Source organism: Oncorhynchus clarkii, chromosome 6 (genome assembly GCF_045791955.1).
Source record: "Oncorhynchus clarkii lewisi isolate Uvic-CL-2024 chromosome 6, UVic_Ocla_1.0, whole genome shotgun sequence".
Taxonomy (NCBI): Eukaryota; Metazoa; Chordata; class Actinopteri; order Salmoniformes; family Salmonidae; genus Oncorhynchus; species Oncorhynchus clarkii.
The window spans coordinates 19,519,804-19,547,703 of NC_092152.1; the positions used below are offsets into that span (position 1 = coordinate 19,519,804).

Genomic DNA, 27,900 nt, shown 5'->3' on the forward strand with positions numbered 1-27,900 from the left:
TTAGCATTTAGGAGGAGGTGCACCCCTCCCTCTGCCCCTCCCCGGCCCTGGGGGTGGTCCTCTGGCGTTTCCAGGCGGAACCCTTGGGCCTGGGGGGCGGGTCACAGCCGCTCGGGAGTTTGGTGCAGCCAATGAAACATCCTTCTGAAGGTTAACCCCCTTGACATTGTCAGCTGCTCCTGGACGTTTTGCCACCTTGGGAAATTTGCTGCCCTTCTCGCTCATGTTGTCTGAAAAAGCAAAAGAGAAAAATGGGGTGGATGTACAACTACTTATTCCACATATTATTGTGTTACAACCTGAATTGAAAATGGATCAAATATATATTTTTCTTACCCACCTACACATAGTACCCCAAAATGAAAAAGTGAAAACATGTTCTTAGATTTTTTTGCATAAAAAAAAGAGAAAAAAACCCTACTTGCCATAGAGTTTCAAGCTGATTTAAGTCAAAACTGTAATTAGGCCACTCAGGAACATTAAATGTTGTCTTGGTAAGCAACTCCAGTGTATATTTGGCCTTGTGTTTTAGGTTATTGCCATGCTTTAATGTTAATTTGTCTCCCAGTGTCTGTTGGAAAGCAGACTGAACCAGGTTTTCCTATAGGATTTTGCCTGTGCTTGGCTCTATTCCATGTATTTTTTATTTTAACTCCCTAGTCCTTGCCAATGACAAGCATACCCATAACATAATGCAGCCACCACCAAAATGAAAAAATAAAAAAATAAAATGATGTACCTTTTGTCTCTCTGTGTTTCAACATTTCCCTTCAATTCGTAAGAGGCTGAATGTATCTCATCGGAGAAAGCATCCAAGTGAGCAAACATCTCCCCTTTGTCTCTGTATGTGTAGCCCATCTATCTGATGCTGTCTGGTCAAAAAGAGTAGGATATTGTTGCCACCAGTAGCATTGAATGCAAGGGGAGTCAGCAAGCATGTGGCCTCCCTTGATTAAAAAAGTATAAACTAATAATGGCTGATAATGACGGATGGAAAACAGGGTGGTACGGCAGGTGCCGCTTCTCATACGAATGCTGTTATTTTATGTAAAACATCAGGTGTACGCCGACCCCAGCTAAGTAACTCATGCAAAGAGTTAAAGCTCAATTATGTGTTTTATCTCCAGTACTTTGCTATGATTGTCAGTTATGTAGCTGCTCTAGTGATAATGTCAGTGCATCCTTGCTGGGATGACACAATCAGTCTACTACCGGAGAATATCAACACCAAACACATTGGTTCACCGTTCCACGGAGTGAACAGTACACAGCATACCATAATGTTCTGAATAATGACCAAGTCTACCTCGCTCCCTATTCCACTGAACCGCTTAGGCGTAACAAATACAAGTCCAACATTTATCGGAAACTTTTAAACTACCTGTTCACTAACACTCTTCCTTGGCTAAATGGAGAAATCTGGAAATTGATAAAAGAACGATATTATGCTCTAAAAATAGCCCTACGATCCAAATTAGAGCATGACAGATGTAGGTTTACCATGTTGAGAAATAAGGTGATGAAAGAAATCGGACAGGCCAAGGCAAACCTTTTTATTAACATAATTGGTGAAGCTAAACAAGTTAACAGGGAAAGACCATAGTAACACTGCAAAAAGACTAGAAATCATGATGAATAACAATGTAACACAGGATGCAGTCAAAATAGCAATAGCCTTCAGTTCCTACTTTATTGACTCTGTCAGGGTACTGACACAGAACCCCTCCACTGTTTTCTTGGGCTCAGTGCTAGTAAATGACACTCAACCTGTCTTCATCATAAGGGAGGTTTCTGAGACAAAGGTGAACAAGGTGATTAGCTCACTAAAGAACTCTAAAGCCAAATATGTGTTTGGGCTGGACTCTACCTTTCTTAAAAACTACAAAGAGTCACTCATTGGCCCCATTACTAAGGTCACCAACACATCTATTGGTCTGGGGGTGTTTCCAAGGGTATGAAAGTCGGCCATAATAACGGCCATCTTTAAATCGGGCGACCCTGCTGACGTGAGTAACTACAGGCCCATTAGTATACTACCTGTGGTGTCAAAGGTTGTTGAAAAGTGTGTAGCAGAACAACTGATTGCCCACCTCAGCAACAGCCCCTTCACATTACACTCCATACAGTTTGGCTTCAGAGCAAAACACTCCACAGATACGGCCAACTGCTTTCTTCTGGAAAATGTGAAGTCCAAGTTGGACAAAGGGGGCGTTGTTGGGGCTGTGTTTCTGGACCTAAGGAAGGCTATTGATACTGTTAACCATGAGATTCTCATCACAAAATTGTCCAAGTTTAACTTTTCCCCCGATGCCTTGAGATGGATGAAATCATACCTTGAAGGCAGAACTCAGTGTGTCAGAATGAGCAATGAGCTGTCGCCCACTCTTAGCTATGATGTGGGTGTGCCCCAACAGTCAATACTGGGGCCCCTCCTGTTCAGCCTGTACATTAATGATCTCCCTTCTGTCTGTACTGGGTCTGAAGTTCAAATGCATGCAGATGATACAGCGATATATGTGCATGCAAAGAGCAAACAACAAGCTGCACAAGAACTCACTACTGTAATGGTCCAGGTTACAAAGTGGCTCAGCCTCGTGTTTGCATCTCAATGTGAAAAAACTGTTTGCATGTTCTTCACAACGAGGGCAACAGATGCTACTGAGCCAGATGTCTATGTGTCAGGGGAGAAGCTCCAGGTGGTATCTAATTTGAAGTACCTTGGCATCATACTTGATTCCAACCTCTCTTTTAAAAAGCATGTGAAAATAATTCAGATAACCAAATTCAACCTAGCTAATTTCCGATGTATACGAAATTGTTTGACTACAGAGGTAGCAAAACTGTACTTCAAATCTATGATACTCCCCCACTTAACATACTGCTTGACTAGTTGGGCCCAAGCTTGCTGTAGAACATTAAAACCTATTCAGTCTGTCTACAAACAGGCTCTCAAAGTGCTTGATAGGAAGCCCAATAGGAATCATCACTGTTACATCCTCAGAAAGCATGAGCTCCTGAGTTGGGAAAATCTTGTGCAATACACCAACGCATGTCTTGTATTCAAGATCCTAAATGGCCTGGCTCCCCCTCCACTCAGTATTTTTGTTAAACAGAAAACCCAAACATACGGCTGCAGATCCACAAGGTCTGCCATGAGAGGTGACTGTATAGATCCATTAAGGAAAAGCACCTTTAGTAAATTCGCTTTCTCTGTGATAGCTTCCCATGTCTGAAATACACTGCCATCAGACACACATAACTGCACCACGTATCACACTTTCCCAAAATGCATGAAGACATGGCTATAGGTCAATCAGATTTGTGAACATGGTCCCTAGCTGTGTATTGCCGCTTTCCACGTTGTCTGTTGTCTGTAGCTTGTGAAGTGTGGGAACACTTTGTTGCTTTTATGAATTTTGTCTTGCTGCTTTTTGTTCTATGTTTCTCTGTCTGTATGCTACGTCTTGCTTGTTCTATGTTGCTCTGTCTGTATGCTATGTCTTGCTTGTCCTATGTTGCTCTGCATGTGCTGACTGCTCAATGATTGTCTATATTGTAATTGTTTTTAATAACCTGCCCTTGAAAATTAGCCGGCTGGCTAAAACTGGCACTTTTACTGAAACGTTGATTAATGTGCACTGTCCCTGTAAAAATAAACTAAACTAAATAAACTCAATAGCCAATCAGCATTTAGCTAAACTGAGCAAGCTCAACTGTGAACGGTCTTGGCGCACCAAAAAAAAGTGTCATGGGAAATCCGTTTGGATTTGGCTTCACACCAATCATATTACAAATGTAAAACATCAAAAGCCAAACATCATTGACAGAAAAAAACTTGAATTGTTGCATCTCATTGTGTTGTTGTACTCTGGTGGATAGCTAGCTAGTTCAAATTGGCACTTTCCTAAATTAGCCATGGATGGAGATAGAGATTTGGACTTGTAGTTTTACTTAATTCTCCATAATGGCAAATGATTATAACGGCGATTGGGAACCAACTATAAAATTATACATTATGCCCGAGCCTGAGAGGATAGAAGTTCAATATGTAGCTAGATGTAGTAAGCTAATGTTAACTAGCTGGCTCATCTTCGCTCATGAAAGAAAGTTAGGCTTGCAAGCAAACATTTTAGTCAGGGAGTCTAGGTTTTGGCAACATGAAGGAAAGGAGGATGGCATTGGCATTTCTCAACAAGTTAGGTGAGTCAACATGTTTTTTCTACTTATGCACACACACACACACACACACACACACACACACACACACACACACACACACACACACACACACACACACACACACACACACACACACACACACACACACACACACACACACAGAAATCAGTAACATGGACAGCCACCTGATACTTAGCTTACATCGATTGGACTAAATTGTTTTGGGAATCTAGTTGTCACTGTATTAGACTAAGCATAAGTGATTTGATTGATGATGTTGAAGTTGAAATAGTGCTATATTCTTTGCGACTTGTGATAACTCTGTTCTAAATCAATAGTTATTTAGTCTGAAAATTTCGGAAACATTAACTTGATTGACCTTCCTGTAGGCCATGGAACTGTTTGTAACATGCAACATGCATATGCATTGTGGACTCCACCTGAACGATGTTGCGCTCCTTTTTGTGATTAAACAAAGGTGTTGTTGAATTCATTCTCCCTCTGTATCTTCTTACTTTCTCGAGCTTAGACCTAAATATCACGGTGGCAAGCCATACAGTGCCTTCAGAAAGTATTCAGACCCCTTGACCTTTTCTAAATTTTGTTAAGTTACAGCTTATTCTAAAATTGCTTAAATAAATAAAATCCTCAGCAATCTACACACAATACCCCATAATGACAAAGTGAAAACAGGTTTTTAGACATTTTTGCAAATTTGTAAAAAAATAAACAGAAACATAAGTATTCAGACCCTTTGCCATGAGACTCGAAATTAAGCTCAGGTGCATCCTGTTTCTACAATTTGACGGGAGTCCACCTGTGGTAAACTCAATTGATTGGACATGATTTGGAAAGGCACACACCTGTCTATATAAGGTTCCACAGCTGACAGTGCATGTCAGAGTAAAAACCAAGCCATGAGGTCGAAGGAATTGTCCGAAAATCTTCGAAAGAGGATTGTGTCGAGGCAAAGATCTGGGGAAGGGTACCAAAACATTTCTTCTGCATTGAAGGTGCCCAAGAACACAGTGGCCATCATTCCAAAATGGAAGAAGTTTGGAACCACCAAGACTCTTCCTAGAGCTGGCCGCCCGCCCAAACTGAGCAATTGAGGGAGAAGGGCTTTGGTCAGGGAGGTGACCAAGAACCCGATGGTCACTCTGACAGAGCTCCAGAGTTCCTCTGTGGAGATGGGGGAAGCTTCCAGAAGGACAACCATCTCTGCAGCACTCCACCAATCAGGCCTTTATGGTTGAGTGGCCAGACAGAAGCCACTCTTCAGTAAAAGGCACGTGACAGCCTGCTTGGAGTTTGCCAAAAGGCACCTAAAGACTCTCAGACCATGAGAAACAAGATTCTCTGGTCTGATGAAACCAAGATTGAACTCTTTGGCCTGAATGCCAAGTGCCACGTCTGGCACCATCCCTATGGTGAAGCTTGGTGGTGGCAACATCATGCTGTGGGGATGTTTTTTAGGGACTCGGAGACTAGTCAAGATTGAGTGAAAAATTAAAGGAGCAAAGTACAGAGAGATCCTTGATGAAAATCTGCTCCAGAGTGCTCAGGACCTCAGACTGGGGTGAAGGTTCACCTTCCAACAGAAAGGTGAACCCTAAGCACACAGCTAAGACAACGCAGGAGTGGCTTTGGGACAAGTCTCTGCATGTCCTTGAGTGGCCAGTCAGAGCCTAGAGTTGAACCCGATCAAACATCTCTAGAGAGACCTGAAAATAGCTGTGCAGCAACATTCCCCATCCAACCTGACAGAGCTTGAGAGGTTCTGCAGAGCAGAATGAGAGAAACTCCCCAAATACAGGGGCTGCCAATCTTATAGCATCATACCCAAGAAGACTCAATGCTGTAATTGCTACCAAAGCAGCTTCAACAAAGTACTGTTTAAAGGGTCTGAATACTTATGTAAATGTACAATTTAAGTTTTTATTTTTAATACATTTGCACAAATTTCTAAAAACCCGTTTTTGCTTTGTCATTATGGGGTATTGTGTGTGGATTGATGAGGATAAAAAACATGTAATCTATTTTAGAAAAAGGATGTAATGTAACAAAATATGGAAAAAAGTCAAGGGGTCTGAATACTTTCTGTATAAACTTTCTGCACTATATAAACTAACAGGTGATAGAGCAAACCATGCCATTATCACAACCCATAGGTTGCAATATGGCTTTTTTTCTGTCTTTGCCTTGCTTTGGATTTGCCCCAAACATAATGCTTTGTGTTCAGGACATAAAGTTAATTTATTTGCCACATTCTTTACAGTTTTACTTTAGTGGCTTATTGCAAACAGGATCCATGTTTTGGAATATTTATATTCTGTACAGGTTTCCTTCTTTTCACTCAGTCATCTAGGTTAGTATTGTGGAGTAACCACAATGTTGTTGAGCCTTCCTCTGTCTGTTTAAAGTCACCATGGTGAGATCTCTGAGCGGTTTCCTTCTTCTCCGGCAACTGAGTTAGGAAGGACGCCTGCATGTTTGTAGAGACTGGGTGTATTGCTACACCATCGAAAGTGTAATTAATAACTTCAACATGCTCAAAATATTCAACATCTGCTTTTTATTAGTACTAATCTACCAATATCTGTCCTTCTTTGCGCGGCATTGGAAAACCTTCCTGGTCATTGGGGTTTAATCTGTGTTTGAAATTCACTGCTCGACTGAGAGACCTTACAGATAATTGTATGTGTGGTGTATAGAGATGAGGTAGTCATTCAAAAATCATGTTAAACACTATTATTGCACAGAGAGTGAGTCCATGCAACTTATTATGTGACTTGTTAAGCAAATGTTTACTCCTGAATTGATTTAGGCTTTCCAAAACAAAGGGGTTGAATACTTACTGAAGTGAGACATTTCAGCTTTTCGTTATTAATTCATTTGCTTTAAAAAATGTAAAACATAATTCCACTTTAACATTATGGGGTATTGTGTGTAGATCAGTGACACAAAATCTCAATTTAATCCATTTTAAATTCAGGCTGTAACACAACAAAATGTGGAAAAAGTCAAATTGTGTGAATACTTTTTGACAGCTCTGCTTCGGAGCGATATTATGATACAATTCACTCAAAACAAACTGTTTCTTCTATTGATCTTTGAAGTGGGTTCACATTTTTTTCTTAATGCCAAAAAAACATCTAACCACCAAGTGGTGCTGAGTGGAGATGGTAGGAAGGTAGAGTAGGCTATGTGAACTGACCTGGTGGGGGTGCTTCTTCAGCAGGAGGGGGGATTAGAGAACGATTGGGAAGAAGGCCAACCAGGTCATGCATCACCTGGTTGGTACTCTCCTTGTTGTTCCTCCTGTTCTTCTCCTCATCTCTAGCCTAAACACAACCGCAGATTATACTGTTGGTGTTGCTGCATTCATATTTACACACCCTTCAGCATTACGTACATGCATTTAACAGTACTGAATAACATGTCATTATTTACAGCATAGGATTTAAGTCCTGAGAGACGGCAGCTCAGGTGCTCATGGTCATTTACCATTTGCATCTTCCTCTTCAGTTCCAGGTTGGCATTTTGATAGTTTTTGGAGGTCGCATTCAGATAGTAGATGGCCAACCTGACACAGGATCACAGAACTATTGATATGATGAACATGTGTGTGTTACTATGACCATATGCATGTTTGCTTTAGTGTGTGTGTGTGTGTGTGTGTGTGTGTGTGTGTGTGTGTGTGTGTGTGTGTGTGTGTGTGTGTGTGTGTGTGTGTGTGTGTGTGTGTGTGTGTGTGTGTGTGTGCGTGTGCGTGTGCATGTGTGTGTGTGTGTGTGTACATACACCATCAGCAGCACAGCTGGTATGATCAGCCCAGGATTAGTTGCGTAGGTGAAGATATTACCAATGAACGCTGGTAGGTCCTTCTCTATAGTTTCCATGACAACGTCATACATTTGCGCCCTTCCACTAGTAGACAAGAGACCAGCATTAGTTGTGTGCCCAGTGTGTATGTGTGCGTGTGTGTGTGTGTGTGTGTGTGTGCATGAGAGACACCTGAAGGGGCCACAGTCAGAGGAGGGCGGCAGGGTCATTATGGTGTAAACCACTGGCAGAAGGCTGAGGAAGAGCACCAGGAGGAGGAGGCCCATGTAGAAGTTGTTGGATTTGGAGGCCTTGAAGACCCTCTCATGGGGAACGTTACAGCTCATCACGGCCCAGCACTGGTAGTACATCGAGGAGAGGAGACGCAGGACGTTCAGCCCTACCAGGCCAGGTGCGTAGAACGCACCCATCCTGAAACAAACACAGAAACAGAAATATGTGATAAACACAACTTACAGGTTGATTGGAAATGTGTTGATAGTTTATGTGATGTCTCATATTTACTCACCAAATCATTCCTTGATTGAAGATTAATCCAAGCACGTTGCCGCTGATGTCAAACTCTCCATAAGACGGCTAGAATCACATATAAATATTTGAAATGGTGCAATGCATGAGATAAATAATGTAAACATAATTCTGTTCATTGTCCCCCCTTTCTCTCTCCCTCTTTCTCTCTCTCAGTAATTAACTTCCTAGGGCAGTGTCCTGTGTCTTGGTGAATGCGAAGGATCACCTATCGTGCCAGATGTTGCTGTGTGGTATCAAGTTTACTTGTTCTCACACATACAATAAGCAAAGATAAAACAAAGTAAAGAGCAATATAGTAGTGCTGGATTGTATTGATAGTGAGTAAGTATACCTTGTTACCATACTACCATACATGTTATTACCACTTTATCCCATACTGTAATGTAAAGTGCTACCAAAATGTCTTACGATAGAATGGGAACACACACACAGTAGAACAGTAGTTATGTTATTCTTCAGAAGCCTAGCACGTACAAATCCAGCCTCCAGGTCCCAGCACCAACAGTAGTTGAGGAAACGCACAATCACGGCTCGCACAAAGTCACCAATGAGGATGGTCAGATATGTCACCTGGATGTCAGAGACGGTGAGCTTCACAAACTCCTAGAGGGCAGCACAGAAGGGAAACTAAACATGAAACGCCCAGCAGGTCACACAGCCTCAGTCTCATCACTGATGCACAATGACAGAAACTTTATGGGCTGCCAAGGTCAGGTGGAGGAAAACCCAGGAGGAACAACAAAATAATAAAAAACGGTGGTCTGCTATGTTTAGTAATAAAGGGAAAACGGAGGAAGAACGCGGGTAATCCTCACTATGCCAACGTCGGTCTCCCAGCACGGCCCTCTGATGACATCAGCAGGAGGGATCTCCGGAGGGGGGATGTCAGTAGTGTTGTGGAAGGTGCTGTAGTTGGCATAGTACTCCTTCAGACCCCAGATAGTGGCATTCTTAATATACTTCTCCTGTTCCAACTGTACACATGTTAACACACAAAGACAGGTTCAGTAAGTAAGTAAAATATAAGTGAGTAAGTAAAATATACATTCATACAATATGTACGGAACACACACACACACACACACACACACACACACACACACACACACACACAGGTGAATAAACACACAAACATGCATTTGCAGGTACATAACACTGACACATTGTCTGGTACCTTTTCATTGACATCATCAAACAGGGCGAACAGGAAGGTGTAGAGGTTCCCAAGGAACAGGGCAAAGATGCGGCCCAGCTGCCACTTGAGGGCGATACGAGGGTGGTACTCCTCCAGCTCAGCGATAGTCTCAAAGAGAGGGGGGCACACCAGCCCCAGCAGTGACATCACAACCTCCACCTGGAAAACAAAACACAACCAATCACCAGGATGAAGACTAAAAAAATACTTTAATGAATAACCATTAAATACTGAACATACTATTATTAAATTAGTATTTCTTTATAAAGATGTATTAGCATTTATAAGCATTATAAGCATTACATTCATAAACATGTATAACATGTATCATATAATTTATAAACATGTAATAATTTTTAGTGGCTTACTCATGAAAGTTAAGTGTAACCCAAGTGTGGTATGATATATATATTGTATAAATGTTTGACTGTCATGACAACCCAGATAATAGCACAACAACCTACAACTGAAGAAAACAGGACAAACACCAAATGTACATTTCTGGCTCACTCCTTTTGACTAGATGTACCATAGCACAGCATGTATCTGATCATAACAACTCAACCTGCCTCATTCTTTTCATACCAGGAGAGCGTATTCTGATCTAGTTTTGCAAAGTCCTGAGACCTCTTGACCACAAAATAGATGAGGAAGCCACTGCCCCCCAGGCTGCAGAGAATGAAAAGATTGGCTAGAACCCGCAGGAACCTCCGCAAGTGGATGTTCTCATCCTTCTGGTTCTCCTGTTCGTCTACTATGGATTCCTACCGAGAACAGTCGATTAGTGAGAAACACAGTAGATACTATGGATGAAGATAGTAAGTGTCTAGGCCCGTACATGTAGTACATTTTTACATGTATATGATTCTTGGGAGATTGAAGATTTTTAAAGATAAGAGATATGGATATTTGTAGAACAAAGTTATGCATAAACAACAGTTTATTGTGCCAAGCTAGTGGTAGGTCGGTCTATTAGCTATGGATAGGCCTAAGTGTTAGCTGCTGCTGTGTTTACCTTAAAGCTGGTGGTGATGGAGGCATACTTGTTGTCAGCTGTCTCTGGGTTCCCAATGAGGTAATCCCAGCTGGTGAACATCTTAAAGGTGAATGTAAACTGTCCATCGTCCCCACCATCTCCTCCCTCATCCGAGTTACGGGCCATCCTGGGGGGGAGGGTTGCTGGCATCAATATTTCGGATACTGTTTGTGTGTATGTGGATTAGTATGTATTTACTGTGTGCATATGTGTATGTTCACGTGTGTGTGTTTAACCCACGTTCTAATGACCACCATCAGGCTGCAGCCGAAGATGCCAACACCGACCAGTAGGTAGGACAGTGGCAGTCTGAACTGGAGGAGTCCGATGGTGCGTTCGTCATTATAGTAGCCATAGAACAGAACAGAGTACTTGCAGTAGCCCTGGTGAAATTAAGAAAAATAATCATGTTCATATGCAAGTCATTCATCTGAAATTAAGCTGACAGTGACAAGTACAATTGATGTACTGAAAATGTGTAACACTTAAAGGACCCACCCATAAGTTGCAGCCACTATTTCGATGCCATTTCCTGCCCGAAGAATGATGAAGGCTACTTACACATATTCACAAATTTAAATATACATATTCAATGAAATGATAGGCTACAATAGCTTTGCTCATAATCATTCATGCCGCAAATGACATGTAACATGTAACTAACTATAAGTTCCTTGAATTTTCTTTTGCTGGTTCCTTTGCATTATCTGAATAGACACGTGTGGGTTCTAGCTATCATTACACCAATCAAAGCATTAATCTTTAGGAGAGGGGGGGCGAAGACATCAAAACTATGAAATAATACATATGGAATCATGTAGTAACCAAAAAAGTGTTAAACAAATCAAAATATATTTTAGATTTTAGATTGTTCAAAGTAGCCACGCTTGGCCTTCATGACAACTTTTCACACTCTTGGCATTCTCTCAACCAGCTTCACCTGGAATGATTTTTCAACCGTCTTAAAGGAGTTCTCACATATGCTGAGCACTTGTTGGCTGCTTTTCCTTCACTCTGCGGTCCAACTCATCCCAAACCATCTCAATTGGGTTGAGGTCAGGTGATTGTGGAGGCCAGGTCATCTGACACAACACTCCATCACTCTCCTTCTTGCTCAAAGAGCCCTTACACATCCTGGAGGTGTGTTGGTCATTGTCCTGTTGAAAAATAAATGATAGTCCCATTAAGCACAAACCAGATGGGATGGCGTATTATTGCAGAATGCTGTTGTAGCCATGCTGGTTAAGTGTGCCTTGAATTCTAAATAAATCACTGACAACATCACCAGAAAAGCACCCCCACACCATCACACCACCTCCTCCATGCTTCATGGTGGGAACCACACATGCGGAGATCATCCGTTCACCTACTCTGCGTCTCACAAAGACACGGCAGTTGGAACCAAAAATATCAAATTTGGACTCATCAGACCAAAGGACACATTTCCACCGGTCTAATGTCCATTGTTCATGTTTGTTGGCCCAAGCAAGTCTCTTCTTCTTGTTGGTGTCCGTTAGTAGTGGTTCTTTGCAGCAATTCGACCATGAAGGCCTGATTCATTCAGTCTCATCTGAACAGTTGATGTTGAGATGTGTCTGTTACTTGAACTCTTTGAAGCATTTATTTGGGCTGCAATCTGAGGTGCTGTTAACTCTAATGAACTTATCCTCTGCAGCAGAGGTAACTCTGGGTCTTCCTTTCCTTTGGCGGTCCTCATGAGAGACAGTTTTATAATAGCTCTTGATGGTTTTTGCAACTGCACATGAAGAAACTTTAAAAGTTCTTGAAAAATTCCGGATTGAATGACCTTCATGTCTTAAAGTAATGATGGACTGTCATTTCTCTTTGCTTATTTGAGCTGTTCTTGCCATAATATGAACTTGGTATTTTACCAAATAGGGCTATCTTCTGTATACCACCCTAGCTTGTAACAACACAACTGATTGGCTGAAATGCATTAAGATGGAAAGAAATTCCACAAATTAACTTTTAACAAGGCACACCTGAAATGCATGAAGCTGGTTGAGAAAATGCCAAGTGTGTGCAAAGCTGTCATCAAGGCATTGGGTGGCTACTTTGAATAATAACTAATATCAAATATATTTTGATTTGTTTAAAACATTTTTGGTTACTACATGATTCCATATGTGTTATTTCATAGTTTTGATGGCTTCACTATTTTTCTAAAATGTAGAAAATTGTAAAAAAAATAATGAAAATCCTTGAATGAGTAGGTGTTTCCAAACATTTGACTGGTTCTGTATATATAACCATTTTATAAATGGTATTATATATATATATATTTGTTTTGTTTTGTTGTTTATATAGACCACCAAAGAAAAGTGAAAATGGACAAATTATTCAATGGATTATGATAATTTTCTGAAAAAAGATTTTAAAAAGTAGACTTGCAAAAACACACATTTGCACCGCCTATTTTAATTTGCTCCATGGCTCAGGCAGCCAAGTGGACACAAGGCTGTTTGGCTCAGCTCAGTCGCGAAGAGGAATAACTTTGCAGCTGTTTCTGATGAATAAATAATGCCACGCTGGTGGGTGGTAACATTCAAGTAAAACCCAGCCCTGAAACTAAACATAGGCTGAAAATAATTTGATTGTCATATAGGATCCGAAGTTGGCAGTTCGGATTTGTCACTTCAAGCCTGAATATATAATACTTTGAATAAAACGATGGCTTATTGACTTAAATCGCTGTGCAACATCATGGGTAAGTTCTGGCCATCGTCTTTCAGCTTGAAACAGTGTATTTCTACCGGTGTGGGTGTTTAATTACAATGCAGGTACAATGCAATATGATGATGTTATTAATGAACATGTATGACCCCTAATGTCTTAAAATCTACTTTTTACCCTTTTTTTACCAGTAATTTAAAAGTACTGTATGACATCACATTTTATGTATGTTTGTTTCATATGTACAATCATATGAAGTAAACCTGAACCTTAAGTAAACTTAACAAGGTGCTTAAATATGGCATCACTCCAAAGATCCTCACTCCAAAATCAAGGAGGACGGAGTAGTCCATGGCTTTGGCCTGCTGCGCTCTGGGAACAGTTTTCCTGGGTATAGACCCATACGGAAGACCCATCATCACCTCCGGACAGAAAGAAAAGAAAAATGAAACGGAAGTGGGGAAAAGACTGTAAGAATGAGACAGTGAGTCCCTCCTACGATATCTCTCCATATGCTGACCAAATGAACTGCAAATATTTTGCAAGACAATGGACTATGTGCTTAAGGTAAAAAGCTGCTCACCTCTGGGAGAACAACAAGACCAAACATTAACCCAAACAGGACCAGGTTTAGACCGTACATCCACCGCAAGAAGATGAAGTAGGAAGCCACAGATGACCCAAAGTGACCTGAGGGTTAGAGTTCAAACTCCAAAGTTACATAATGAATAGATAGAACTACATTACATGAACAAGACAGAAACTCATAGCTTTAAATAATGGTACCCACTCTCAACCTCTTTAATCTTTCTTTCCCATGGAATACAGGCTGTTTTGAAATTGTCAAAGTCACGGTTGAACTTGATCATTTTCTGAAACAGAAAAGGTTAAGAGAGAATATTTGAAAATAAAAGTTTATCACAGACGTACTGTGTAGTTCCTGATAAGAAAAAATCATGAAGATTATGTTGCACTTATGATTTAACCCTTAGCATACAATTTCTGTGCTCCAGCGGAAATCAAATTAACATAATAAAAAAAATCCCCATCTCTTTAAGCTAGAGATATCAGTTTTTGCATGGGCTGCGTCTCAATCCCCCACATCTGCCGATATAACCGTTCCGCATCTTCAGTGAAAGGTGGCAGAGATAGAGTGGTGTTTGTTAGACCATGTGACATCCCGAAACTTCAAAACATACTTCCTTTCGATAATGTTTTTTCAATGTTTCATCCAATACATACATATATTTGTAATTAAAAAAACAAATAAATAGCTAAATGATTGTTGGTATAACCATCTTAAAACAATTCCATATGTTAGTGTAGACCCCCATCCCCGTCCCCTGATTTAGACAGGGCTTAGACTCTAGAGGGTTAAATGTGTATTTTACATGCCATATCAAATAACATCAAACATCAAATGTAGACCTTACAGTACAATTACTTACAAGCCCTTAACCAACAATGTAGTTTTAAGAAAAATAAGTGTTAAGTAAATAATAGATACGTAAAAAACTAAATAGAAAATAATTAAAGAGCAGCAGTAAAATAACAGTAGCGAGGCTATATACAAGGGGTACTGGTACAGAGTCAACGTGCTGGGGCACAGGTTAGTCGAGGTAATTGAGGTAATTATGTACATGTAAGTAAAGTTAAAGTGACTATGCATAGATAATAAACAGAGAGTAGCAGCAGCGTAAAAATAGGGGGGCAGGGGTAATGTAAATAGTCTGGGTAGCCATTTGGTTAGCTGTTCAGCAGACTCATGGCTTGGGGATAGAAGCTCTTAAGAAGCCTTTTGGACCTAGACTTGGCTCTCCAGTACCGCTTGCAGTGTGGTAGTAGAGAGAACAGTCTATGACTAGGGTGGCTGGAGTCTTTGACCATTTTTAGGGCCTTCCCCTGACAACTCCTGGTAAGAGATCCTGGATGGCAGGAAACTTGCCCAGGAGATGTACTGGGCAATACGCACTACCCTCTGCAGTGCCTTGTGGCCGGAGGCCGAGCAGTTGCCATACCAGGCAGTGATGCAACGAGTTAGGATGCTCTCGATGGTGCAGCTGTATAACTTTTTGAGGATCTGAGGACCCATGCCAAATCTGTTCATTCTCCTGAGGGGAAATAGGCTTTGTTGTGCCCTCTTCATGACTGTCTTGGTGTGCTTGGACCATGTTAGTTTGTTGGTGATTTGGACACCAAGGAACTTAAAGCTCTCAAACTGCTCCACAACAGCCCCTTCGATGAGAATGGGGGTGTGCTCAGTCCTCGTTTTAATGTAGTCCACAATCATCTCCTTTGTCTTGATCACGTTGAGGGAGAGGTTGCTATCCTGGCATCACACAGCCAGGTCCCTGAACTCCTCCCTATAGGCTGTCTCATCGTTGTCGGTGATCAGGCCTACCACTGTTGTGTCGTCGGCAAACTTAATGACGCTGTTGGAGTCATGCCTACAGCAGAGGACTGAGCACGCACACCTGAGGGGTCCCCGTGTTGAGGATCAGCGTGGCAGATGTGTTGTTATTTTTTAATTTTTTATTTAACCTTTATTTAACTATGCAAGCCAGTTAAGAACAAATTCTTATTTACAATGATGGCATACCAGGGAACAGTGGGTTAACTGCCTTGTTCAGGGGCAGAATGACAGATTTCTACTTTGTCAGCTCGGGGTACCGAGCCAGCAACTTTTCAGTTACTGGCCCAACGCTCTAATCACTAGGTTACCTAGTCCCCACCTGGGGGAGGCCAATCAGGAAGTCCAGGATCCAGTTTCAGAGGTAGCTGTTTAGTCCTTAGCTTAGTGATGAGCTTTGAGGGCACTATGGTGTTGATCTGTTGGGGCGGTATGCAAATTGGAGTGGGTCTAGGGTTTCTGGGATAATGGTGTTCATGTGAGCCATGACCAGCCTTTCAAATCACTCCATGGCTACAGAAGTGAGTGCTACGGGTTGGTAGTCATTTAGTCAGGTTACCTTAGTGTTTTGGGGGACAGGGACTATGTTGGTCTGCTTGAAACATGTTGGTATTACAGACTCAGTCAGGGACAGGTTGAAAATGTCAGTGAAGACACTTGCCAGTTGGTCAGCTCATGCTCGGATTTCATGTCCTGGTAATCCGTCTGGCCCTGCGGCCTTGTGAATGTTGACCTGTTTAAAGGATTTACTCACATCGGCTATGGAGAGCGTAATCACACAGTCATCCGGAACAGCTGATGCTCTCATGCACGCTTCAGTGTTGCTTGCCTCGAGGCGAGCATAGAAGTAATTTAGCTCGTCTAGTAGGCTCGTGTCACTGGGCAGCTAACTTAAGTCTTAACATATTGAAGTTATAAATGCATAATTTGTTTGAATTATTCATAATGATTCAGTAGGACATAACTCATCTTTAAGACTGTGGACTCAGTTGTAAAGTTAACACTTGGCCTAGGAAAAGTTACCTTAGCCATTATGACTTTGTAGGCGTAGAGCTTCCTCCCTTTGCCCTTTCCCAGAGCCCCCTCAAACTTCTCCACAAACGCCTGGCATTCCCTACAATTCAAACCCACAAAAAAGAATGACTAATCAACCAACAAAAAGTATCAATCACTGGTTTTATAAACCACCCACCAATAAATCAGTGAGAAGCTGGTCAAAGAACATCAATCAGCAAAGGGTAATGGACAATCTATCTACTTTGTCGTTCCATAAAGTAATTAAAGTATTTCACAAAATAAATTGACATTTGATCAGGCACAATTATATTTAAATTGAATTAAAAAATAAATAAGATGACATCACAAGTAATACATTATTATTGTGTAAGCCTTAAGGAATGTGTAAAGTACTGTAGTTATAGAAAAAAGAGAAAACAGCACAGCAAGAGCAAGTCCCTATGTGAAGGCAATCAGCCAATGGGAAATCAGTGGAGGAATACACATGATGGTGGCCATTTTGTTTACTTGAGGAGTTTAAGCCTCCTCTTCATGCGCCACGGTTTGTTCCTTAGAGTGGCGATCAGCTTCTTCTTCTCCTCCACCTCTTCCTTCTGAGCAGCAATCTCCCCTTCTGACAGAGAATCCTCGTCCCCTGACTCGCCCGAAGAAGAAGAGCTATCAGAAGAAAGAGCTGTTACCAGGGCCAGGGGTCAAGTCAGGGTCAACCATGTGTCAACCAGAGTAGAGTTATAGTTCCGGTCAGACTGTCTTTGCTAAGAGTGGGCAGTATGGCCAGAGGCTTTACACAGTGCCCAATTATCATGGTACAAATGTTGAACTTGTCACATTATGTTGAAACGCATCTGGCAGACCAACAGAAAATACAAAAAGTGAACATTGCTTTGGCAATGTAAGCATATGTTTCCCATGCCAATAAAGCCCTTAAATGTAATTGAATTGAATTGAAATGAGGGGACAAGAGGGGACACATGCAAGTCAAATAACATATCCTAGAATAGTCCAGTAACCTGGTTCTCCCATCGACCCAACCAGACACGAACAAACCCCATTCCGACCATGTAATCCCTCAACTCAATGTCATGAACCAACACTACCCCATGATTGAGCCAGCACAAATACCACTACAACCCAACTCTATTCTGGTGAAAAATACTGGTTATGCATTACCAAAACTTTAGTGGGGACATTTTGAGAATGTTAAAATGGTTGGACACTTTTGAAAGAGGTTCCCAGGGATGACCCAAGGGATGTCCCATCACATGACTATACGTTTTCTCCATTAACATTAAGTTAACACATTCTAGAAACGTTGAAAAACAACGTAATTGGATTATTTCCCCAAACGTTCTCATAACCATTACAGCATGTCCTTCTACTAATGTTTATCAAATCGTTTTTTCTGGGTTAAAAAAAAAAATCTGGAATGTTGTCATGCTAAAGTTAGGACTTAACTGTGACTCAATTGGAATGTTACCCAGCATTATAGGATCGTTCACTGTTTGCTGGGATGAGACATATTTCTCAAAGTATCAAGTTTTAATATCTCCATAGCTCAATAGCCTAATATCCAGAATCATGTCAAATGTGGGTTTATGTTTTGAAATAAAAATATGTTTAGAGTTTAAAAGGGGATTGTAAAAGTTTGTAGAAGGTTTCTAAGTGGTTTATAGATATTTTATTAGTTTAAAATAGGGATGCACTATATTTCGAAATCGGCCGATATTAGCTAAAAATGCCAACATCGGCATCGTCTCTATGTCTAGTTTAACGCCGATGTGCAAAACCGATGTCAAAGCTGACGTGCATACCTATATAACATAGGTAGATGACATGCATACCTATATAATGTAGGTAGATGACGTGCATATGTACGCCACAAAAAATACAGCACTACACAGAACAAAAGCAGAAAAGTACTAAGTGCACACTTCCAACAACTAAACAAGTTCAAGTCGAGCAGTCATTTGAAAGAGTTAGAACATTTCAGCTAGACAACTCAAAGGAAAAATCATTTAAAGCTAAGATAATGGAATTCATTGCCCTTGACAATCAACCGTCCTCTGTTGTGGATGATGTTGGCTTTTGCCGACTGGTCGAGACCCGGTACACACTATTTTTCAGATGTTGCCCTACCAGAGTTACACAGTATTGTTGAAACTCACATCCATGAGCTTCACTACTGACATTTGGACCAGCGATGTCAGCCCCATGAGCATTATGATTCTGACAGCACAGTGGATCAACGAGGATTTCCTACTGAGGAAAGTCGTATTGCATGTTCATGAATGTGCTGGTTCTCATACCGCTGCTGCCATTTCAATGGCATTTGAGAACATGTTTGAAACTTGGAAACATGAACACACTCCTAGCGCCATTTGAACAACTGACTGGAGAAATAAGCTAATCAACTGTGTCTGCGGCAGACGTGACACCCTCTGTCATGGTATTGAAATGCCTGCTCAACAAACTGTCGACAGACCGTGGGGTTAAAACTTACAAAAGTACTCAAGGCTGTGAACAAGTGATTCGGTGGCATTCTCTCTGAGCCTCTTTACTGTGTCGCCGCCATGCTCAATGCTAGGTACAAGGACCGTTACTTCGATGCAGACAAGAAACAGGGTTTACGTGAAATGTTACATACACAGCTGGACAAGTCTAGGTCCAAGAGGCTTCTAAACAGCTTCTACCCCCACAGTGACAGTGTGCTCCGAGGAAGAGAGACCACGGACAGCTGAAACTTCACTGCCCCACAGTGACTGTACGTACATACCCCAACCAGAAGCCATGGATTACAAGTAACATTCACACTGAGCTAAAGGGTAGAGCTGCCACTTTCAAGGAGCGGGACTCTAACCCGGAAGCTTATAAGAAATCCTGCTATGCCCTCTGACAAACCATCAAACAGGCAAAGCATCAATACAGGACTAAGATTGAATCGTACTACACGGGCTCCAACGTCCGTCGGATGTGGAAGGGCTTGGAACTATTACAGACTACAAAGGGAAGCACAGCCGAAAGCTTCCCAGTGACACGAGCCTACCAGACGAGCTAAATACCTTCTATGCTCGCTTCGATGCAAGTAACACTGAAACATGCATGAGAGCATCAACTGTTCCGGATGACTGAGTGATCACGTTCTCCGCAGCCGATCAGAGTAAGACCTTTAAACAGGTCAACATTCACAAGGCTGCTAGGCCAGAACATGCGCCCAACCAACTGGAAAGTGTTGGGCGCATGTGAGTCTGTAATACCAACATGTTTCAAGCAGACCACCATAGTCCCTGTGCCCAAGAACACTAAGGTAACCTGCTTAAATGACTACCGACCCGTAGCACTCACGTCTGTAGCCATGAAATACTTTGAAAGGCTGGTCATGGCTCACATCAACACCATTATCCCAGAAACCCTAGACCAACTCCAATTTGCATACCGCTCCAACAGATCCACAGATGATGCAATCTCTATTGCACTCCACACTGTCCTTTCCCACCTGGACAAAAGGAACACCTATGTGAGAATGATATTCATTGACTACAACTCACCATTCAACACCATAGTGCCCTCAAAACTCAGCACTAAGCTATGGACCCCAGGTGGTAAGGGTAGGTAACAACACATCCTGCACACTGATCCTCAACATGGGGGCCCCTCAGGGGTGCGTGCTCCTGTACTCCCTGTTCACTTATAACTGCACGGCCAGGCACAACTCCAACACCATCATTAAGTTTGCTGATGACACATACATATATACAGTGCCTTGCGAAAGTATTCAGCCCCCTTGAACTTTGCGACCTTTTGCCACATTTCAGGCTTCAAACATAAAGATATAAAACTGTATTTTTTTGTGAAGAATCAACAACAAGTGGGACACAATCATGAAGTGGAACGACATTTATTGGATATTTCAAACTTTTTTAACAAATCAAAAACTGAAAAATTGGGTGTGCAAAATTATTCAGCCCCTTTACTTTCAGTGCAGCAAACTCTCTCCAGAAGTTCAGTGAGGATCTCTGAATGATCCAATGTTGACCTAAATGACTAATGATGATAAATACAATCCACCTGTGTGTAATCAAGTCTCCGTATAAATGCACCTGCACTGTGATAGTCTCAGAGGTCCGTTAAAAGCGCAGAGAGCATCATTAAGAACAAGGAACACACCAGGCAGGTCCGAGATACTGTTGTGAAGAAGTTTAAAGCTGGATTTGGATACAAAAAGATTTCCCAAGCTTTAAACATCCCAAGGAGCACTGTGCAAGCGATAATATTGAAATGGAAGGAGTATCAGGCCACTGCAAATCTACCAAGACCTGGCCGTTCCTCTAAACTTTCAGCTCATACAAGGAGAAGACTGATCAGAGATGCAGCCAAGAGGCCCATGATCACTCTGGATGAACTGCAGAGATCTACAGCTGAGGTGGGAGACTCTGTCCATAGGACAACAATCAGTCGTATATTGCACAAATCTGGCCTTTATGGAAAAGTGGCAAGAAGAAAGCCATTTCTTAAAGAGATCCATAAAAAGTTTCGTTTAAAGTTTGCCACAAGCCACCTGGGAGACACACCAAACATGTGGAAGAAGGTGCTCTGGTCAGATGAAACCAAAATTGAACTTTTTGGCAACAATGCAAAACGTTGTGTTTGGCGTAAAAGCAACACAGCTGAACACACCATCCCCATTGTCAAACATGGTGGTGGCAGCATCATGGTTTGGGCCTGCTTTTCTTCAGTTAAAATGGTTAAAATTGATGGGAAGATGGATGGAGCCAAATACAGGACCATTCTGGAAGAAAACCTGATGGAGTCTGCAAAAGACCTGAGACCGGGACGGAGATTTGTCTTCCAACAAGACAATTCATGATTGTGTCCCACTTGTTGTTGATTCTTCACAAAAAAATACAGTTTTATATATTTATGTTTGAAGCCTGAAATGTGGCAAAAGGTTGCAAAGTTCAAGGGGGCCGAATACTTTCGCAAGGCACTGTATATATATATATGTATATATATATGTATATATATATATATATATATATATATATATATATATATATATATATATATATATATACACAGTGCATTCGGAAAGTATTCAGACCCCTTGATTTTTTCCACATTTTGTTACGTTACAGCCTTATTCTAAAATGGATTAAATAAAACATTTTCCTCATCAATCTACACACAATATCCCATAAAGACAAAGCGAAAACAGGTTTTTAGACATTTTTACACAGAAACACCTTATTTATGTAAATATTCAGAACCTTACGCTATGAGACTCAAAATTAAGCTCAGGTGCATCCTGTTTCCATTGATCATCCTTGAGATGTTTCTACAACTTGATTGGAGTCCACCTGTCGTAAATTCAATTGATTGGACATGATTTGGAAAGGCACACACCTGTCTAAATAAGGTCCCACAGTTGACAGTGCATGTCAGATCAAAACCCAAACCATGACGTTGAAGAAATTGTCGATAGAGCTTTGAAACAGGATTGTGTCAAGACACATATCTGGGGAAGGGTACCAACAAAATTCTGCAGCATTGAAGGTCGCCAAGAACACAATGGCCTCCATCATTCAGGCAGTCTGGCGTGTAGGTGAGTTGTCCCAGTAACCGAAAGGTTGCTGGATCAAATCCCCTAGCTGACAAGTTACAAAATCTGTTGTTCTAACACTGAGCAAGGCAATTAACCTACTTTTCCCCGGGCACCGAAGACGTGGATGTCGATTAAGGCAGCCCCCCGCACCTCTCTGATTAAGGGGGGTTGGGTTAAAAGCGGAAGACACATTTCTGTTGAATGTATTCAGTTGTGCAACTGACTAGGTATCCCCCTTTCCCATTCCTAAATGGAAGAAGTTTGCAACCACCAAGACTCTTCCTAGAGCTTCCTAGAGCTTGCCGCCCGATGGTTACTCTGACAGAGCTCCAGAGTTCCTCTGTGGAGATGGGAGAACCTTACAGAAGGACAACCATCTCTGCAAAACTCCACCAATCAGGCCTTTATGGTAGAGTGGCAAGACAAAAGCCACTCCTCAGTAAAAGGCACATGACAGCCCACTTGGAGTTTACCAAAAGGACTCTCAGATCATGAGAAACATATTCTCTGGTCTGATGAAACCAAGATTGAACTCTTTGGCCTGAATGCCAAGTGTCACGTCTTGAGGAAACCTGTCACCATCCCTACCGTGAAGCACAGTGGTGGCAGCATCATGCTGTGGGGATGTTTTTCAGTGGCAGGGACTTGGAGACTAGTCAGGATCGAAGGAAAGATGAACAGAGCAAAGTACAGAGAGATCCTTGATGAAAACTTGTTTCAGAGTGCTCAGGACCTCAGACTCGGGCGAAGGTTCACCCTCCAACAGGACAACGACCCTAAGCACACAGCCAAGACAATGCAGGAGTAGGAACAATTCTCTGAATGTCCTTGAGTAGCCCAGCCAGGATTTGAACACGATCTAACATCTCTGGAGAGAACTGAAAGTAGCTGTGCAGCGACATTCACCATCCAACATGACAGAGCTTGATAGGATCTGCAGAGAAGAATGGGGGAAACTCTCCAAATACAGGTGTGCCACACTTGTAGCATCATACCCAAGAAGACTCGAGGCTGTAATCACTGCCAAATTTGCTTCAACAAAGTACTGAGTAAAGGGTCTGAATACTTATGCAAATGTGATATTTCAGTTGTTGTTGTTTTTTATAAATTTGCAAAAAATTCTAAAAGCCTGTTTTTGCTTTTTCATTATGGGATATTGTGTGTAGCTAGATGAGGGGAGCTCACAAATAGTGAGCTAAGGTCATTGTCGTATTATTTTGTAACACTTTTGTGCAACCCTATAACCCATTTTCATGACTCAACTCCCTGAACTAATTAATCAATACATTGAAGGGGCATATCTGAACAGAGTCTGTCAGACTCCTCCTTCATGCATGATGGTGTGTGGAGCATGGAGATATGTGAGAGAGATGGCCCTCTCAAAGGATACTGCACCTGCTGTACTTTGCGTTCTTCTTTTTCTTGTCTTTCTCGTTCCCTTTGTCCTTCACTCCTTTGCCTTTGGCGTCACTTTTCCCTTTAGCATCGCTCTTCTTCTCCTTGTTCTGCCCTTCTTTCTGGTTCTTGCTAGTCAATTTTCTGCCTTTCCTTTTCTTCCCTCGTTCTTCCTCCTCACTCTCCTCCTCACTCACCTGCTTGACTGCCTTTTTATTTCTGCCTGCAGCCTTTGGGCCCTTCCGCTTGATGCTCTTCTCCTCTTCCTCATCCTCTTCCTCGCTGTCCTGGACCTTGGCCTTCTTCTTATGAGCCCTCTTCCTCTGTGCCTCGTCTTCCTCTTCCTCATCCTCTTCCTCGCTGTCTTGGACCTTGGCCTTTTTCTTATGAGCCCTCTTCCTCTGTGCCTCGTCCTCCTCCTCCTCTTCCTCCTCGCTGGTGGCCTGTTTGCCATTCCGTCCCCCAGCTCGTGGAGAGAGTTTGACTTTCCTGTTTCTGTCTCTCCACCTGACCTCATCTGAGACACACACACACACACACATTTACACACACACACATTTACACACACACACACACGCACACACACACACACACACATGTGCGCACGCGCACACACACACACACACACACACACAAATTACATTAGAACCTGAACAATTAAACAAACATCTAAATCAGCCAGGTTGCCAGCCTCCCCATGGTTATTGCCAATGGTGTAATGGAGGGTAAACGCAAGACAGTTGGGTAGAGGGCACGACAATGCCTATCCCACTCAGGAGACTGAAAAGGTTTGGCATGGGTCCTTAGATCCTCAAAACGTTCTACAACTGCACCAGAGGGCACTGCTCGGCATCCAACCACAAGGCGCTACAGAGGGTGGTGTGTATGGCCCAGTACATCACTGGGGCCAAGCTTTCTGCCAACCAGGCGGTGTCAGAGGAAGGCCCTAAAAATTGTCAAAGACTCCAGCCACCCTAGTCATAGACTGCTCTCTGCTATCGCACGGCAAGGGGTACCCGCATGACTAGTCTAGATCCAAAAGCTCCTTAACAGCTTCTACCCCAAGCCATAAGGCTGCTAAACAGTTAGTCAAATGCAAACTATTTGCATTGACACCCTTTTTTATGCTGCTGCTACTGACTGTTTATTATCTATGTATGGTCACTTTACCCCTACATACATGTACATGTTACCTAAATTATCTCGACTAACCTGTACCCCTGCACATCGGTACTGGTAGCCCATTGTTATTTTTATTTTATTGTGTTACTTTTTTTCTTACTTTATTTTATTTTAATTTTTTTTTTTTTTAGCAAATATTTTCTTGCTCACCAATGACATCAGAGTGCACCATCAAACCAACTCATTGAACTGCTAAATCCAATCTCGCAAATATGTCTAAATAACACTATTTTGCTCAAAACATATGAACTTTACTGTATTGATATGTTGAATATCGTTATTCATCAGGAAAAGTTCAAAATTAGCTGAGGTGGATTATTGTGTCCTTGAACTCATCATTTAGAATAGTAAATGTCATCATTTTTTACACAGTGTGTCTCCCATTTAGAACGTCATCTTTTCAGAATAACACATTATTCCAAAATTCGACATTTGCAGCTGTTGGACAATTAAACAAACAGATAAGCTCAAACACACATAAACACACACACATCAAACACTTTCTCCTTCTTATGACTTACCCTCACGCCCACTGTCTAACTCTCCATCGATATCCATTCCCACTATAAAATATATATATACATTGTCAGTCAAAAGCTCTACAAATATTGTACTTTGTCTTTGAACCATGAAAAATCTCACAATCTTACTGTTTCATGTTTAAGAGTATGATTGTATGTTCCATGTTATAGTACATCTACAGATAGGATCTTAATTTGAGCACTCTTTTGTTGCTGAGAAATGCAAACTTGTAGTGTATTTGAGGTTTAAAAAGTATTTTAGTGTTTGTAATTTCCACTTAGAAATGTCAGACTTGATTTGACCTAATGAAAAATGTATCAACCCCTTCAAAAATGTAAATTCATTTTAATCCACATAATAATTGACATTTCTTGTTAATGCAGAATTATTTTCCTGTTGTAGAAAACTGTCTCAAAGTAAGATCTGTAGTAGTACATCTGTTCCATATTTACTACAAGCACATCAAAGAAAGAGAAAAACGAGAGAGAATACTCTTCAGTATTCGAAGGAAATCCAAAAGAAGAAATATTTCCACTCTGGAAAACAAAAAGGATAAATCCTACCCACCCTCTTCCATTTTAATTGCAATGTCAGTTTTCTTCCGAGGAGGCATTTTGGCTCAGTGTTGTCCTCTTATTAAGCTCTTCAGTTCAGCCTGCTCTCTCCCTCTCAGGCCATGTAGATCTCAGGTAAGCAGGCAGCTGTCACACCTGTGCAGGTACTCACACACTCTGACAGGTGCACCAGTGTTTGGGCTACTAGACTTGCTGTCTCCCTGACAACCACCAATGATATTGCTCAAGAGATTATAATATCTAGTACCGAAGAAGAAAGACTAAATCTAAAGGGATAATAAAGTGGTACAAAAAGTGTGTCAATCAAAAAGTCAGTTGATCTCTGACTTACAGCATGTATGTAGACACAGATACTACACACTCCCACACACACACACAAGCACTTATACTCACACACCTAGACAATTTAATTAGTGCCTTAATGTGTACATTTAAACCATTATTCACCTGTTTTGCAGCAATAAATAGTTTTGACAAACAGTTGGAAAACTCACACCAATAAATTCCATCATATGCGTACGTAACTCTTACCCTGAAATTTTAAACCAGACCACTATTTTTTATTTATTTGATTTTATTTATTTTTAAAAATTCACCTTTATTTAACCAGGCAAGCTAGTTGAGAACAAGTTCACATTTACAACTGCGACCTGGCCAAGATAAAGCAAAGCAGTGCGACACAAACAACACAGAGTTACACATGGAATGAACAAGCGTATAATCAATAACACAATAGATAAAAAATAAAGTCTATATACTGTGTGTGCAAATGGCGTGAGGAGGTAAGGCAATAAATAGGCCATAGTAGCAAAGTAATTACAATTGAGCAGTTTAACACTGAAGTGATAGATGAGCAGATGATGATGTGCAAGTAGTGATACTGGTGTGCAAAAGAGCAGAAAAGTAAATAAAAACAATATGGGGATGAGGTAGATAGATTGGGTGGGCTATTTAGAGATGCACTATGTATAGCTGCAGCGATTGGTTAGCTGCTCAGATAGCTGATGTTTAAAATTAGTGAGGGAAATATATGTCTCCAGTGTCAGCGATTTTTGCAGGAAAGGCGGCCAAAGGAGTTGTTGGCTTTGGGGATGACCAATGAGATATTCCTGCTGGAGCACGTGCTACGGGCGGGTGTTGCTATGGTGACCAGTGAGCTGAGATAAGGCGGAGCTTTACCTAGCAAAGACTTATAGATGACCTGGAGCCAGTGGGTTTGGCGATGAATATGTATTGAGGGCCAGCCGACTAGAGCATACAGGTCGCAGTGTGGGTGGTATAAAGGGCTTTGGTAACAAAACGGATGGCACTGTGATAGACTGCATCCAGTTTGCTAAGTAGAGTGTTGGAAGCTATTTTGTAGATGACATTGCCGAAGTCGAGGATCGGTAGGATAGTCAGTTTTACGAGTTTGGCAGCATGAGTGAAGGAGGCTTTGTTGCAAAATAGAAAGCCGATTCTAGATTTGATTTTGGATTGGAGATGTTAAAACCTGTTTGGGATAGGGGGCAGCATATTCACGTTTGGATAAAAAGCGTGCCCAGAGTAAACTGCCTGCTACTCAGTCCCAGTTGCTAATAGAAAACACTCTGAAGTTTCTAAAACTGTTTGAATGATGTCTGTGAGTATAACATAACTCATATGGCAGGTGAAAACCTGAGATAAATCCAACCAGGAAGTGGGAAATCTGAGGTTTGTAGTTTTTCAACGCTTGGCCTG

The 27,900-nt window shown here is 41.6% G+C and overlaps 1 protein-coding gene across 1 annotated transcript; it reads right to left on the reverse strand.

Moving 5' to 3' along the window:
* On the reverse strand, positions 1-26,219 carry LOC139412315 (transmembrane channel-like protein 2-B). Its single transcript, XM_071159154.1, has 21 exons — positions 26,174-26,219; positions 25,606-25,647; positions 24,370-24,419; positions 23,903-24,285; positions 17,416-17,565; positions 16,915-17,005; positions 14,272-14,353; positions 14,065-14,171; positions 13,805-13,903; positions 11,028-11,170; positions 10,767-10,914; positions 10,321-10,515; positions 9,731-9,910; positions 9,372-9,530; positions 9,031-9,159; positions 8,534-8,601; positions 8,197-8,436; positions 7,984-8,109; positions 7,687-7,765; positions 7,397-7,523; positions 1-230 (listed from the first exon to the last, which is right to left on the reverse strand). The coding sequence occupies exons 1-21, from the start codon at positions 26,217-26,219 to the stop codon at positions 1-3; spliced, it is 2,874 nt and encodes a 957-aa protein (XP_071015255.1).
* Between the last annotated feature and the right edge of the window lie 1,681 nt (positions 26,220-27,900).